The following is a 13,206-nucleotide window of genomic DNA, read 5'->3' as shown; positions in this document are numbered from 1 at the left end:
TGTACAATGAGCAACTTGTTGGCTCTAATAATTTTTGGTCTGAACTAAATGTCCACAGCCAGTCTAGGTGACACAAAACCAGACCAATTCTTATTGTCTAAGTCTGCAAAATTATGTTGGACTACTAATCCTCTAGTTTCAGCAATGAGTTAAAACTTTTTATACAAGAGTTGGTCTAAATTCATAAATCTAAATACACAGGAGACATTCTGTGAGTACTGATATATATAGTTTAACGTGACAGGGAGCTAAAACTAAATGCACAAGCACATAGCTTTTCTCAAGACTCTTACCAAACAATACAGCAAGCCAACCTCATCCAAAACATAGACTGAATAAAATCATATAAAATGTGGGTGTATTATCGTCAGAAGCAAATGTTGTTTGGTACCATATTAGACTTATTTTGGACACAGACACAGCCTTGTATATTGAAGACAGGCAGGGAAGTTGAGTTGAGTTGGACTTTAAACCTCCTGCTATTAGTAACTTTGGTCGCAGTTGAAGTGTACAGGAGGGTAAACCACAGCTAGGAAGAAGTTAGCAGCTAGGATAGACAAATACCTGTGTATAAATCATATAAAAATGATTATTTCTACAAAAAAAAAAAAAAAAAGGTTAAAAGAGTTCTTCCTGTCCCCCCTGTTCTTCACTGTTTAAGATCCACCAAAAGACCAGAACTGACATATTCAGAAGTCCTGTAAGAGAAAACAAAGAAAGTAGCTTTAATGATATTATTACACAATTTCTCCGCACAGATCTATTCACACCAAGCACAATTAATGATAAATACTATTTTGAAGCATTAATATATACTACACCAATGCAAGGTAAGGCCTGCAGTGGTTGGTAAACAAAGAGTAACCAGAGGATTAATTCTTTAAGCTCTGTTCAAAAATCAGTACTCACTCTGAACAAGATTCAATTAATAAACATTTAAACATTATGACAAAATCTCTAACAGTTACAAAAACGAGATTTATGTAGATGCAATGTATTCTTTGGAAAAAAAAAAATATAATATATATATATATATATATATATATATATATATATATATATATATATATATATATATATATATATATATATATATATATATATATATATATATATATATATATATATATATATATATATATATATACACAAATGAATGAAAAAATATTAATTAAAAAAATCTTCATTGGTTTTTTCGTACAGGCTTGCATTTTTAAGTGTCTCATTGTGTCTCTTTTTCTCTCCCTCTCTTGGGCCACTCCTGTGACCTCAGCTGCCTCATCCCCGGTTTCCATTTCCACATCTGCCCCACCTCTTCCATCCCAAATTTTGACTCCCTCTCCTCGCCCAACACTACTCCCATCCCTGCCATCTCCTTTCCTCAGTGTCCCTCCTCCTGTCATCAGTCATGCAGATCTGACAGAAAAAGTGCGCTGTCCTCTGACCATGTCCCCCTCCACCCTCGTGGTCAGGTATGTCAGGAACAGTTTGTTACTTATTTAGGCATTGCAGGTAAATTCAAATTGAATCACAAGTGTTACCCCTGTGTTGCCTTTGCTTTTAGGCAATGAGGAAACAGGGTAGAAGATACATATTTTATCATTACCCCCAAAATAATGGGCTGTGTAACAAGTGCTCTCACATCCTCATTCAGAACAAGCTGTGTTGTGTTGAAGTTTCAGTGAAGTTAACAGACTTGTTCAAGCAAAGAGCTGTACTACAGTTGACTTTCCACACATCCTCACTGTGCTGCTGAGCATCTAGTGCCAGTTTGAGGCCTCAGTGCAAGGAAGAAACATTTTGAAGGATCATACTTTACCCCATCCTCAACCAAGTTACTCAAACACAAGAAAACAAACACTGACTTTTTTTTTTGTCTTGAACAAATGTTCATGTCGATTTCTGACAGTTTATGTGACCTCCACTGTCACAGGTATGGAGATCCAGTAATGGCGAACTGCTCCCTGCAAACCCTGGGTTTCCCTATGCTTGGTTGGGAAGTCTCCATGGTAGGTGTTCTTTAAAGCTGTCAGCTTTATGAAGCATTTTTAAGATATTTTTATACTTTTCAACATGTCTGTGTTCCTCCACCTGCTGCACACTGATCAGCTGATCAAACTTTTACCCACTATGTATTCTGAATTTTGATGTCAGACTTTGCTTTGCCATAGAATTGAGAAATAAATGCTTAAAATGATTTGTCTGATATGGAAATGCAACCTGTTGAAATGTGTTGAATTGATACCATCCCCTTGGGCCAGTTGTTCAAAGAATTTAATCTGGATCAAAATGATCCAGATTTGAAAATCTCATTTCTTGCCATCCAGGACCAGGTAATCCATCTCAGTTTTTCAAAGCAACACTGGATTGGATCACCCTGATCCAGATACCAAATCCAGGTTACCAGGGCTCTAAATTGGACAACATATCATAATGTGGGCTTCCAGCTCTGTAAAGAACAACAGGTAGAAGAGCCAACATGGGGTCATTGCTGTTTTCAAATTTTGAGAAAAAAAACAACAAAGAAAAACAAACAAAAAAAAAAAGTGGATATTTTGACAATGTCTGAAATGTTAAAAAAGGGCTAAATGTCTAATAGTTAGCAAAATGTAAAAAAAAAAAACCCAAAATGATCAGGGTTCTTACTTTACTTTGCTGAAAGGCTTTATTGGTAGCCTAAGTTAACTAAATCTACTTTATCACTGTCACAGTAAAACAAGTCAAGTGCAAAATACAAATAAAAGTATTGACACTAAATTGTAAAAATGTTGTATTATTTGACCAATTTTGAAGTTTTACTACATTTCCTTCCTGAAATCCACATTGAAACCCTACCCCCTTTTGGGATCAGGATAATCCTGTTTTTTGGATCAAAGTGATCCACATCCTACTGAAAAAAATCTGAACAACACAAACTGAAGGTTTGATCCAGATTAAAACTTGAATTGGATTATGTGATCTAATCTGATTTTGAAATCCTTCATTCCCTTTTGAACAATCCATTTCCAGAATTTAATCCAATCCAACAACCAAAATCTGTTTGGATTACCTTTGAACAACAGCCCCCTTGACATCATTTTGTGGTTTGTGACTTTTTGCCACAATAGGCACCTCCTGCACCGACTCAGGACCATTTTCTGGTCTGGAGTGTGGACAAGATGACAGAGTGGAGCATCAAACCCATGTGTTGGGCTCTATCAGAACAGGGAGGGCAGTGTGACATCATGCTCCCTCTCACAGTCTTTAGTAAGTTTATCATCTTTTATTCCTAACTTGACAGGTAGAGCATCAGACCTTATTGAAGTGTTTCATCTGCTGATCTGTCTTTACAGAGCCTCCAGATAACGTGTCCATCAGCCTCCTTAACCACACTGGGCCAGTGTTACAGGGTCACAGCTACACTCTGCAGTGCACGGTTCAGGATGTTGCTCCTGTTGAACACCTCAGGGTGACTTTTTACAGAGGACAGACGGTGCTGAATCAAACAAAATTCAGCAACAACACAAAGAAGAAACCTGTGACTGAGATTTTAACTCTGGACATAACTCCTAGTGAGGAGGAAGATGAAGCCCAGTACTGGTGTGAAGCAGCGTTAGAACTGGGACCTGAAGGGCCTCAGCATCCTCCAGTGGTGAGGTCACAGACACTCACCCCCATGGTCCTCTGTGAGTAAAGCTGCCAACACTCATCATTTCATATTCAAGGCTTTTTTCCCCCTCCAGTAACATTTGATTTTCAGTCCGTTTCCTCATCACCTCCTCTCGTAAGAACCGTGACATAATCCTATCACATAAGGAAAGATCTGTTTGATAAAGGATGGATCTCATAATTTTGACTTTTTTGCTCAGAATTTTGACTCACTTTCTAAAAAACATGGCTTACTTTTCACAATGTAGTCTTTTAATCTCAACCAAGGCTTTTTAATCATTTTTTTTCTTTACTATTTATTACATTTTACTTCAATCTTTGTGTAAAAATGGGCTTCCATATTTTCCCTTTCTCCAAATATAATATAGAAACATGCAGGGATAAAACTAAGACAAGCTTGAAAGCTGATGCACAGAGTAGGTTAGGATGATTGACTGTACATAGATTTACCAAAGACTAACCATTTCCACACACTGTGAGACAGAAATAACACAAAATCACAGATTCAAACTTATCTCAGTGAAAGAATAAAATTACACAGCATAAAAAGATATAATAAATAAGACAAGGAAACTATGTTTCAGAAAAATATGTTTTAACATTAAAGTTTGTCCCATTTTTGGACACGACACAAGGAGGAATTATGACCTATACCATGGCCTGTCAGCAGGGGGAGCTCTAAATCTTTTGGCTTCACAGTCACACACTTAAAGTGCCCATATACCATACAGTTTGTTGTTGGAAAACCCCTAATGACTGAAAAAAACCCTCCTTTGTTTTTACTTGAAAAAAAAAATCATCACAACTGTGTGAATGTAAAAGGTCAAAAATAAGAATGTTGCCCAGAGGCAACAGGGTACCATAGAGGGTTAAAGATCAGTCGTACAGCCATTCTTCTTTGTCTCAGTTACCACCTGGTGTAAAACATTAACTAACACCTACTTTCTCCTCCTCTTCCTCACTCTGACTTTTCTTCTCTCTCAGTTGGTCCGCAGATTGCTTGTCCTCCAAAACTTCAGGTGAGAGAGGGAGAGCGCCTCAGCTGTGAGGTGAGAGGAAACCCTCCACCGTCAGTTACCTGGTTCAGAGACGGACAGATAGTGGCCCTGCCCTCGCACTCCAGCAGAAAGCATTCTGGGAAATATACAGTCTCTGCCAAAGGACTGGAACAGAAAAACTTTACAGTGGAGGTGGAGGTGCTCTCTGGCAGCGGTATGTTTATGTGCAGTATTAAAGCTGGTATGAAGAGCAGAACTAAACTCAGTGACAGAAAAGTCAAGCTTTAAACATCAAAATGCTACTTTGTAAAGTTTCAAGTGTTAAAAAAGATAAGTTTAAAGAAGTTTTTCTTATACTAATTGGCATTATCTTTTATTTCTTTCCGTCTAGGAACTGCCAACAGCTGTAACAGATACTTCCTGATGGCCTTCTTGCTCATTCAGAGCATTCACTGGCTGTGACGCCTCCTTCAAGAACTAAACGTGATGCTGTGATGATAAAAAGTTGGCACCTCTCCTCTTGGTTAAATGGATCTCTTGGAATTTCTGACGTTCTTCTGTTTGTGTGTTTTCGAAGGGGTAGCATCATAGCAAAACCTTTTAGAAAGCTCCTAATGAGTGACATTTTGTCACAAACTAAACTAAATCTTCACACATGCTGCTGTAGAAACTGTTGACAAATTTTTGTAAATATAAATGAATAACTTTAAAGTTATTTTTTTCTGTACATGTGTTGTTCTTCCTCCTTTCCTGTTGTTTTAAATAGTATTTTTATGGACTGTTAAACCCTCAGGCAAACAGTGTTTATTCTTATCCCTGCATGTCTTAACATTTCTGGATGAACAGTCTGATGTGTTCACATTGGCATTCAAAAACCAGGTCCTTTCTCCTGAGGGTTAAAGTATGTGTGCTGCACATTAAATGCTGAATTATCAAGATTTACAACCAGAAAGAACAAATGGCTAGACAAACATGGAATTTTATTTATTGATTCAAAGTAAATCATTTACACAAAATGCCATTGGCTAGTGCTCATTGTGAGAAGGGTGAAGGCTTGGTAGCAGGATTTTCAGTTCTTCTCTAATGGGTCAACAGCACATATCTATGACAGAGGTTGAGGGCTATATTCAAAAACCAAGTTAAAGCATCACAAGGATGAAGCTGTGCTCAGTTTAAGCCTATCATCTATGTTTTTTTAAGGGACTCCTCTGAAGAGCAGACAGCTTCGGCAAAGGTTTTGGGAAAAACAAGATACTATTTTTTTATGGCCTGTCAGAACCTCACTGTTACTAGTGTGAGGACTCTGAAACTGAGAATGGCACTTTCGCAAAAATTATTCTTCAGTGAAACTTCACTGGATGCTCCACCTCCATCATTTTAAAGCAGGTGGTAGGATGTTCCTCCAATGCTCCTCTTTAAAACATGTGGACCAACAATTGACTTAGTTTGCAAAGTTCACATCATTTTACAACTACATTTTTGTACATTTGCAAATAAATTCTTGAAATACCACTACTTTTTTAAAGAGTGTCCCTTTTCATTTGGTCAATTGTTTCCTCTGTATGAAGTCAATGATTTACTTCAATGTCAGTTAAAAATGACAGTGACTATAGTTTCAGACTACAGACATAATATAAGACTGATGGGAGACTATAAACTACTGCTGGATGGTCAAAGTTGATTCGCCATTCACTACAAGCATTAATATCCCCACTCTTCTTTTTGTTGAACAAGAGAAAGTGTCCAGTCTTTGCCAAGGAACAACTCCTGATCTGCAGGAAAAACAAAACATTTCTAAGCAGTGTGTCATCTGATCATTATACAGCTCAAATGCTGCCTATTGAAACTACAGACTTTACCTTACATCACATGGTACCTCTTAAGTCTGTTCATTCCTAGCCTAAAGAGTAGTGAACATCATTGCTTGCTTTAGTTTGCTTGCATGTTTGCTGGCTCTTTCATTTAGATTAAACTACTTAATGTATAACATGACAAAAAGATGACGTAATTTTTTTTTCAAAATATTATCTGTCTGTAGCTTTTGTTGTTGGTCTGTGTGTGTTTAGCAAAAGATAGGCAAAGGAAGAAGAAACTTACTGTGAGTGATTTTGAATTATTATTAAGTAGTTGTATCAGAGTCGTCAGAGATGATGACAGCTTGTCCGGTATTCATGTGTTTGGCAAAGTCTCCCATCTGCAGTACCTGGGGCATCAGGACCTGACACGCCTCGCTCATGGAGAAACCGACAGGGCTGGTCTGAGGAGGTGGAGGAGGAAACGGAGGACTTTTGGTGTCAAACCCAAAGCTCCAGTGTTGAACTGACTGCTGGTATTTTGCTACAGCTGCTGCTAGGAGCTCATGTGACACAGACATGGGCTGCTCCTGCGCCAAAGCCTGATCTGCAAGGAGGTCCAGGAGTGAGGGAGTCGGGGCAGATGGGGTGGTGACTGCAGGTCCATCTGGTCTTGTAGGATTCAAGGAAACATAATCCACTGTCTCACCTCCTCCTGTTTTCTCCTCCACCTCCATTACATCCACAGCTTCCTCCTTCAAGCCTTCCACTGACGAAGCAGTAGAGATATCTGGGTTCACTATGAAGACATCATCTTCTTTGGACTGTAGTGGAGATCCCTGGACAATGCTGCAACCACCAGACATGTCAGGAGGACCACAGATAGATGGCTGCTGCTGCTTCTTCTCAGGCCTCGCCCTCTTCACTCTGAGTGCACAGGACAGACATCAAGTCAGACTGTGTAAAGACGTGTCACAACACGTATCTGCATCATAAAGTTCATGCTAATGAATAGATACTTACGGTAAAGAGGTGCCCAAAATTTTCCTGCTCTCTTTTATCAGCACGCTGAATAAACACATGTTGAGATATGACAGGGGACAACACAAGATGCAGACCTACTTTTAAAAATTTAAGATATGTTTCTCAAAAAGTAAAGCCACGATACCTTGACTGCATCCAACCTTTTGGCCAGAGCGGTTTCATCTCATTGTCCAACAGAGTTTTCAGATGCTCCTCCATCTCCTGGCTCCCTTTTCTTTCTCTCTTACATCCCTCCATTTTCACTCTCAGCACATTACCCAAGCACTCCCTGCGTGTGAGACAAAAGGCCTTTTCACTCAAAAACACATTGTGATGTGTTTGTAAAGTGACTGGCTACTTAAAAAGATATGAGTAGAGGGGGAAACTGCTTCAGGTCTTGAAAATATTTCACCTGATCTCTTCATTCCATTTGAATACCTTCTTGGGACCTCCTTTTTTCCCACCTTTCTCCTCCACATTTTCCTCTGAAATAGAATTCATCTTCTGACTGCCTTCTTTCTCCTCCTCTATTGCTCTGACATGAACATAAACAACACAGAATGTAAAACACACAAAACCATACATCCACAAAACCTCGAAGCTGCACAACTTAGTGTTCACATACCTAATGCTTTGACTTAAAAAAAAAAAAAAAAAACTACACAATATCACTATATTACAGGTGCATGGCAATGAATAAAAATATTGTGGAAAAATCACTTTGTAGTCATTCAGTGTAGACAGTAAAATTTAGATTCCACACACACCAAGGGAAATATATTTTAGGTTTACATTTATTTGAAAAGTAATGATTAAGGCTTACAGTTCCTGAAAAAAAAGAGTTTAAAGATAAGGACACCTCTCCACATTCCTACGGAGTAACAAAATATAAGTGACAGGTTTTTCTCTTTTTTTTTTTTTTGCTTTCTTTGGGTAAATTTCACTTAGTCTGTCTCCGAACAAAAACACAACTTCTCAAAAGTAAAAGTTTGAACCTTTATGAGTGAACTCACCTTGAGGCCTTCACTTGTTCATATGCCTGACAGGTTTCATGGAAACGTGTGATCTGCTCAGGCATGGCTTTGCCAATGGCCTCTTTAAGTTTGTGCACAGGATCGTCCACATTAGATAGCTGTTCCTTTTTAGTGTGAAAGAAAGGAAGCAAAGAATGTGACACTTGAACGTTGCGTGGAGCCAGTAATAACCCAAACACACTTACCATGTGCGCGGCTAAAAGCTTCTTCACACGTTTGAGGATAGTATCTCTGCTGCAGGGGAGGAAGGATGTCAGATGGGAGTACACTTTAGAGCGCAGCTGGCCACCCTGCTCCCGACACTGCAGCTCGATACTGGAACAAGACAGTGAGTTAGCAGAGCTATGACTTTTTCCCGTCCAATAAAACAAAAAAACACCACCTGGCTTAAGACATCAAAACACAAACTTTGAGAATTTTTTCATCCATGTCATTTGACTCACTCAAGCAGGATGGAGTTGATCTCTGGAGTGAAGAACTTTAGTTTTGACTCTCCCTCTAAGGTCTTTGCAGCCTAAAAAAATGTGGTCAATTTGCATCCATCAACAACTCCAGCTTTGCATTTTACATTTTACATTTTAAATGTAACCTCACCACCATGAGTTTTCGAATGCTGCCTTCCAGTCCTACAGGAAGTCCCTCTGGCAGAAGGACACACTGAGCTGAAGTTGCACCAGTCTGAGGCAGGACTTGTTCTGGATGAGGCTTCACATGCAAGGTAGTCTTTGCGTTACGAGCTTCAGAGTGAACAGTATCATATTTTGGTATGAAAAGCGGTGCCTCTACCGCAGTTTGAGAAACCATTTTTGATGACAGTTCCTCACTGTCCTCTAACAAAGAGTCCAAATCTATATCAAAATCCACTGCGTTGGCTGCCTGAATTAGAGCGTGGTCATTGGTCGATCCAATCAAACTGAGGAGAGGTTCAGTCAGCCCCGAGCCTCCACCTCCACCTGCATCTGCTGGGCATAGAGGGATTGTGGGCACGCCTGCGATGACTGCGGCCCTCTGACTGGCTTTCAGTGATTTCTGTCGTTCCTTCTCCTTCTCCCTTTGAAACTTCTTCAACATGCTGGTGACGCTTAATGTGCCAGCTGCTAGTTTCTTCTTTTTCTTTTTCATCTCATTGTCTGGCCTAACTCTGGACGGTGTGCTACAAGATGAACAAAATATCCCTGTGAGAATCAGTTTGCAAACAATTTAAGAAAAATATCACTGTCACATTATGGAACTGGCTAAAAGCATAAGATCAAAGTACATCCAATTAGCCACACCTTGACTCCAGATCCACGTCCTTCATTCCTCCATCTTCTCTGCATGACTTCTTCTTTGGTTTTTCCTTTCCACCATTTAATTTGCGTTTCTAAAATGGAATGTTGGGAAGTGTTAAGGCTTATAGTAAACATTTCAGGAGACCCAGATACGGTGGCCAGTGCGACAACAGGAATGCAAAAGCCACAACACAACAGAAGAACAGCACATTGGAAGATAAGAGGACAGTTATCTTAAACGGACACAGAAAAGTTGTGAAAGTAAGTAAATGATAGTTTTCTTTTTCCTTCGCCTATGATAAATATAGCCCTGATGCCATCATTACTACTGATTCATAAAGCTCAACATAAGATCACATATCACCAGTAAATAAAGAAACATTAGTACTATGAAGGATGTCACAAGGTGACACCCCTACATAGCTAAGTTTATCATACTTGAAGTTAAAAAAGATAATTATTTACTTACTTTCACAACTTTTCTGTGTCCGTTAAAGATAACTAACCTCTTAACATTCACTGTGACGGTGTTGTTGGTCTTGCATTCATGTTGTGGCTTTTGCAACTCGTCTGACACCCACCGGCCACCATACCCAGATAACAATGAACAGGAAAAAAGGATAAAAAAGTGAAAGCATGTGTCTCATCATGTGGACGAACTTTCTGGTGCAGGCTTCACAACGTCAAGTTATGCACTTTTACTGAGCCTGAATTACTCTGGACTAAACTGTTGGACTTGACCAGATTTTACAGAGAACTTTGTTACCTGAAGCCTCCTTGTAAACGACACACCTTAATGTGGTGAAGCACTTTTATATGGTGTTTGAAAATAAAAATCTACAGATAAATCCAAAGAAGTAAGCATGAAATAGGGCAATTTGTTAATTACTATAAAAGTTAAATTCTTATCAGCAGGTCTAGTGCTGAAGCATGGTTTACCTTTGAGAGCTCTGGTGTGTTCTCATCCTGTGTGAGGTCCTCGCTGTCTGAAACCTGCCTGAACTGCAGCACACCTGAATTTATGTAAAATCCTCCATACTTGGTTGTTATGGAAGCCGGCACAAATTCATCATACTGTAAAGATAAGAGGTGACTTTTAATGTCATAAAACTGATTTTATCTGCTTTGAAAGAGTAACGTGGAGTTAAACTAATCGAATCATCATAGAAATCTGATCCAGGCTGCATTTCTGAGCAGAGAAAGTTAACCAGACCATTTTTGTTTGAAATAATATGCTTTGATTTGCAAACTTACAGATCACATGAAACTTACCGACCAATATGTCAACTTCAAATAAAACATTTAAGGAGGAAAAAAAGGCCTTAGGACAAAAACAAACTAAAGCTCCAGTGAGGATATGCTTATGAAACAGACTGAAAGAATTACAGTGGCCACTTTTCAGGCCAGCTAGAGCAAATAAGACCACCAACAGAAAACGATCTATCATGCTTATACTAGACATCTGAAACCACTGGCTTGAGCAGGCACCAGTAGGGGCGATTAGCTGCTGAAACAGCCTTATTATACATTTTCCACAACCAAAGTTCTCAAGCAGTGACATGCTTACTGTTTAAATAAAACTTTTTTTCTTCTTAGAAAAATTACTAGACAAAATCAACAACTGAAAAAAACATACTGCTCTGTCCACATGGGGTGCCCAAACTAACACATACTAAAAGTTCCTCACAGGAGCTTTAAACTGTCCCTTCGTCCAACAGATCTACTATGAAACATGATAAGAAAATACTTCAGTGGAATTTTCAAAGTGTGACCAAACCGACTTACAGCCTCAGAGTTGTCAATAAAAGTATCCTCGTCGTCATAACCGTATCCAATATCAATCAAATCCTGAATGCGGTCCTTCTTTTTCTTTGGTTTGCTGCCCTGCAACAAGTGTCATGTGAAAAGATAAATCATGGTCACCATATCAGATTTCAGCATGGAATCAGAAATATACAGTTAGTACAAAAAAAGATATAACAGAAATAATTTTAACATTTCAAAATGTTGGGGGGACATATTCAATTTAATTACTAAATTGATAAAAAAAGAAGAAAAAAACATTGTGTAACTAAAGGGTTGGTAGCACAATCTCTCTTTTTTTAAGTAACTTTATTTTTTATCTAAAAAGACAACTCACATATTTTTCTTCCAACTTCCTCGCTATGGCAGCAACCTCATCATCTTCTCTCTGTTCTCCGTCTTTAAATGGGTTCAATGAGACTTCATTTTTTGAGCAGTTGATCTGATAAAATAAAGATGTAGACACAGAGATAAAAGTAACATAAAGCAAAAACATGGTTGTGTTCTGTCGTGCAGCTAAGAGACTAAGGCTACTAGTTGTCCCACAATGGGAATGTTTGAGCTTCACAAAACTTCTTTTAACGCTTTTCTGCCAAAAAGTTGCAAAAAGTCCACTGTATGCTTGTACTCGTCCAGATTAGAGGGGGACAAACCAAAGTGAGTCTTAACGTTTTTAACGTTTCAAAATGTAACAACCTGCTCCAGTTCTGACAAACTGTTAAAAGGTGACACGTGGATAGGAGGCAGCCCATAGAGTCATTACAGAGGGTGAGGGGACTTAGTAATGTATCAGGATCAAATCGCACCTTGTTTTCAAGAAGCTGGCTGTAGCTGAACTCCGGGAAGCACCTCTCATCAGGCTCGAACAATGTGAGCTCCAGTCGGTGAACTTTGTCGAAGTCTGGACGGGTTTCTTTCTCCTGCTGAACACCTGGCGTGGGTTTGGGGGCCGAGGTCTGCCCTGAAGAGGATGAAGGTAAGGCTACATCACAAGACAGGGTGGTCAACTGAATCCTCCGAGATTCAGCCATCGTTGCTACCAAAAGCAGAAGACTGGTCTGCTCTGAACAAGATGGAGACGGGTTTAATTAAGTAGAAATAAATGCAGGTGTGCTTCAACTGAACAGGGCCACATTCACAGCAGACCTAACGCTTTTACTGACACGAATATGAATCTCATAGGGGCTACAACTAATGCTCCTGTTGGCAAGAACAAAAATAATATAAATAAAATATGAAAATACCGACGAGTGTAGTCAGTTGATAAATTGACATTTGACATATAACTATGCACTTATTGAAAATATGAAGTATTTTTTTCTTCAAAATAAAAGTTACAAACATTGTGCAAAAGCTAGCTAATATTCAAGCTTAAAAGGAGCAAATAATTGATTTCCTAAAAATCAGTTTAAATCCATATAAACAGAAATGCTATATCAGTCCAATTTAAAGTTAATATATATCACTGGAAATTATATACAGCTTTACCTTTGATCTCAAACTGGAGAGCTTTTTAAAATAGGGATCACCAAGATGATTCATATAAATCATAAATTGGCCTATTAAATAACCATTTGCTTCATTACCATTCTTTTCATTTAATAATAATAATAACAACAATAATAATAATAACAAT

General features: G+C 38.7%; 2 protein-coding genes across 2 annotated transcripts in view; one reads left to right on the top strand and one right to left on the bottom strand.

Moving 5' to 3' along the window:
• LOC141786846 (vascular cell adhesion protein 1-like) overlaps positions 1 to 6,179 on the top strand; it is an 8,276-nt gene extending 2,097 nt beyond the window's left edge. Inside the window, exons 2-7 of the mRNA XM_074665294.1 lie at positions 1,274 to 1,472; positions 1,934 to 2,009; positions 3,108 to 3,246; positions 3,333 to 3,665; positions 4,633 to 4,860; positions 5,038 to 6,179. Coding sequence (XP_074521395.1) covers positions 1,274 to 1,472; positions 1,934 to 2,009; positions 3,108 to 3,246; positions 3,333 to 3,665; positions 4,633 to 4,860; positions 5,038 to 5,108 — 1,046 coding nt within the window. The 3' untranslated portion in view covers positions 5,109 to 6,179. The remainder of the gene's footprint in view (positions 1 to 1,273; positions 1,473 to 1,933; positions 2,010 to 3,107; positions 3,247 to 3,332; positions 3,666 to 4,632; positions 4,861 to 5,037) is intronic.
• A 161-nt stretch (positions 6,180 to 6,340) lies between these two features.
• On the bottom strand, positions 6,341 to 12,718 carry LOC141786830 (ubinuclein-1-like). Its single transcript, XM_074665293.1, has 14 exons — positions 12,377 to 12,718; positions 11,908 to 12,012; positions 11,553 to 11,651; positions 10,707 to 10,841; positions 9,771 to 9,859; positions 9,091 to 9,649; positions 8,940 to 9,010; positions 8,682 to 8,811; positions 8,476 to 8,600; positions 7,875 to 7,997; positions 7,608 to 7,751; positions 7,463 to 7,507; positions 6,744 to 7,366; positions 6,341 to 6,418 (listed from the first exon to the last, which is right to left on the bottom strand). Exons 1-13 carry the CDS (start codon positions 12,599 to 12,601, stop codon positions 6,766 to 6,768), a joined length of 2,451 nt encoding a protein of 816 aa, XP_074521394.1. The 5' UTR covers positions 12,602 to 12,718; the 3' UTR covers positions 6,341 to 6,418; positions 6,744 to 6,765.
• Between the last annotated feature and the right edge of the window lie 488 nt (positions 12,719 to 13,206).

The sequence above is a fragment of the Halichoeres trimaculatus genome, unplaced genomic scaffold (genome assembly GCF_033239565.1).
Source record: "Halichoeres trimaculatus isolate MK-OKI-2021-1 unplaced genomic scaffold, fHalTri1.1 fHalTri1_scaffold_2, whole genome shotgun sequence".
In the NCBI taxonomy this organism is placed as follows: domain Eukaryota; kingdom Metazoa; phylum Chordata; class Actinopteri; order Labriformes; family Labridae; genus Halichoeres; species Halichoeres trimaculatus.
The sequence above is the reverse complement of the archived record's forward strand: the minus strand, read 5'-3'. Positions and strand labels throughout refer to the sequence as shown.

What these genes read in the sequence shown, in the direction of transcription:
- LOC141786830 (XM_074665293.1), bottom strand. Translation starts at nt 12,601, where the DNA reads ATGGCTGAATCTCGGAGGATTCAGTTGACCACCCTGTCTTGTGATGTA. An exon ending in GGAAGTTGGAAGAAAAATAT is followed by an intron (nt 11,652 to 11,907) that starts GTGAGTTGTCTT and finishes CACTTGTTGCAG; the next exon opens with GGCAGCAAACCAAAGAAAAA. An exon ending in TTATTGACAACTCTGAGGCT is followed by an intron (nt 10,842 to 11,552) that starts GTAAGTCGGTTT and finishes TTATCTTTACAG; the next exon opens with TATGATGAATTTGTGCCGGC.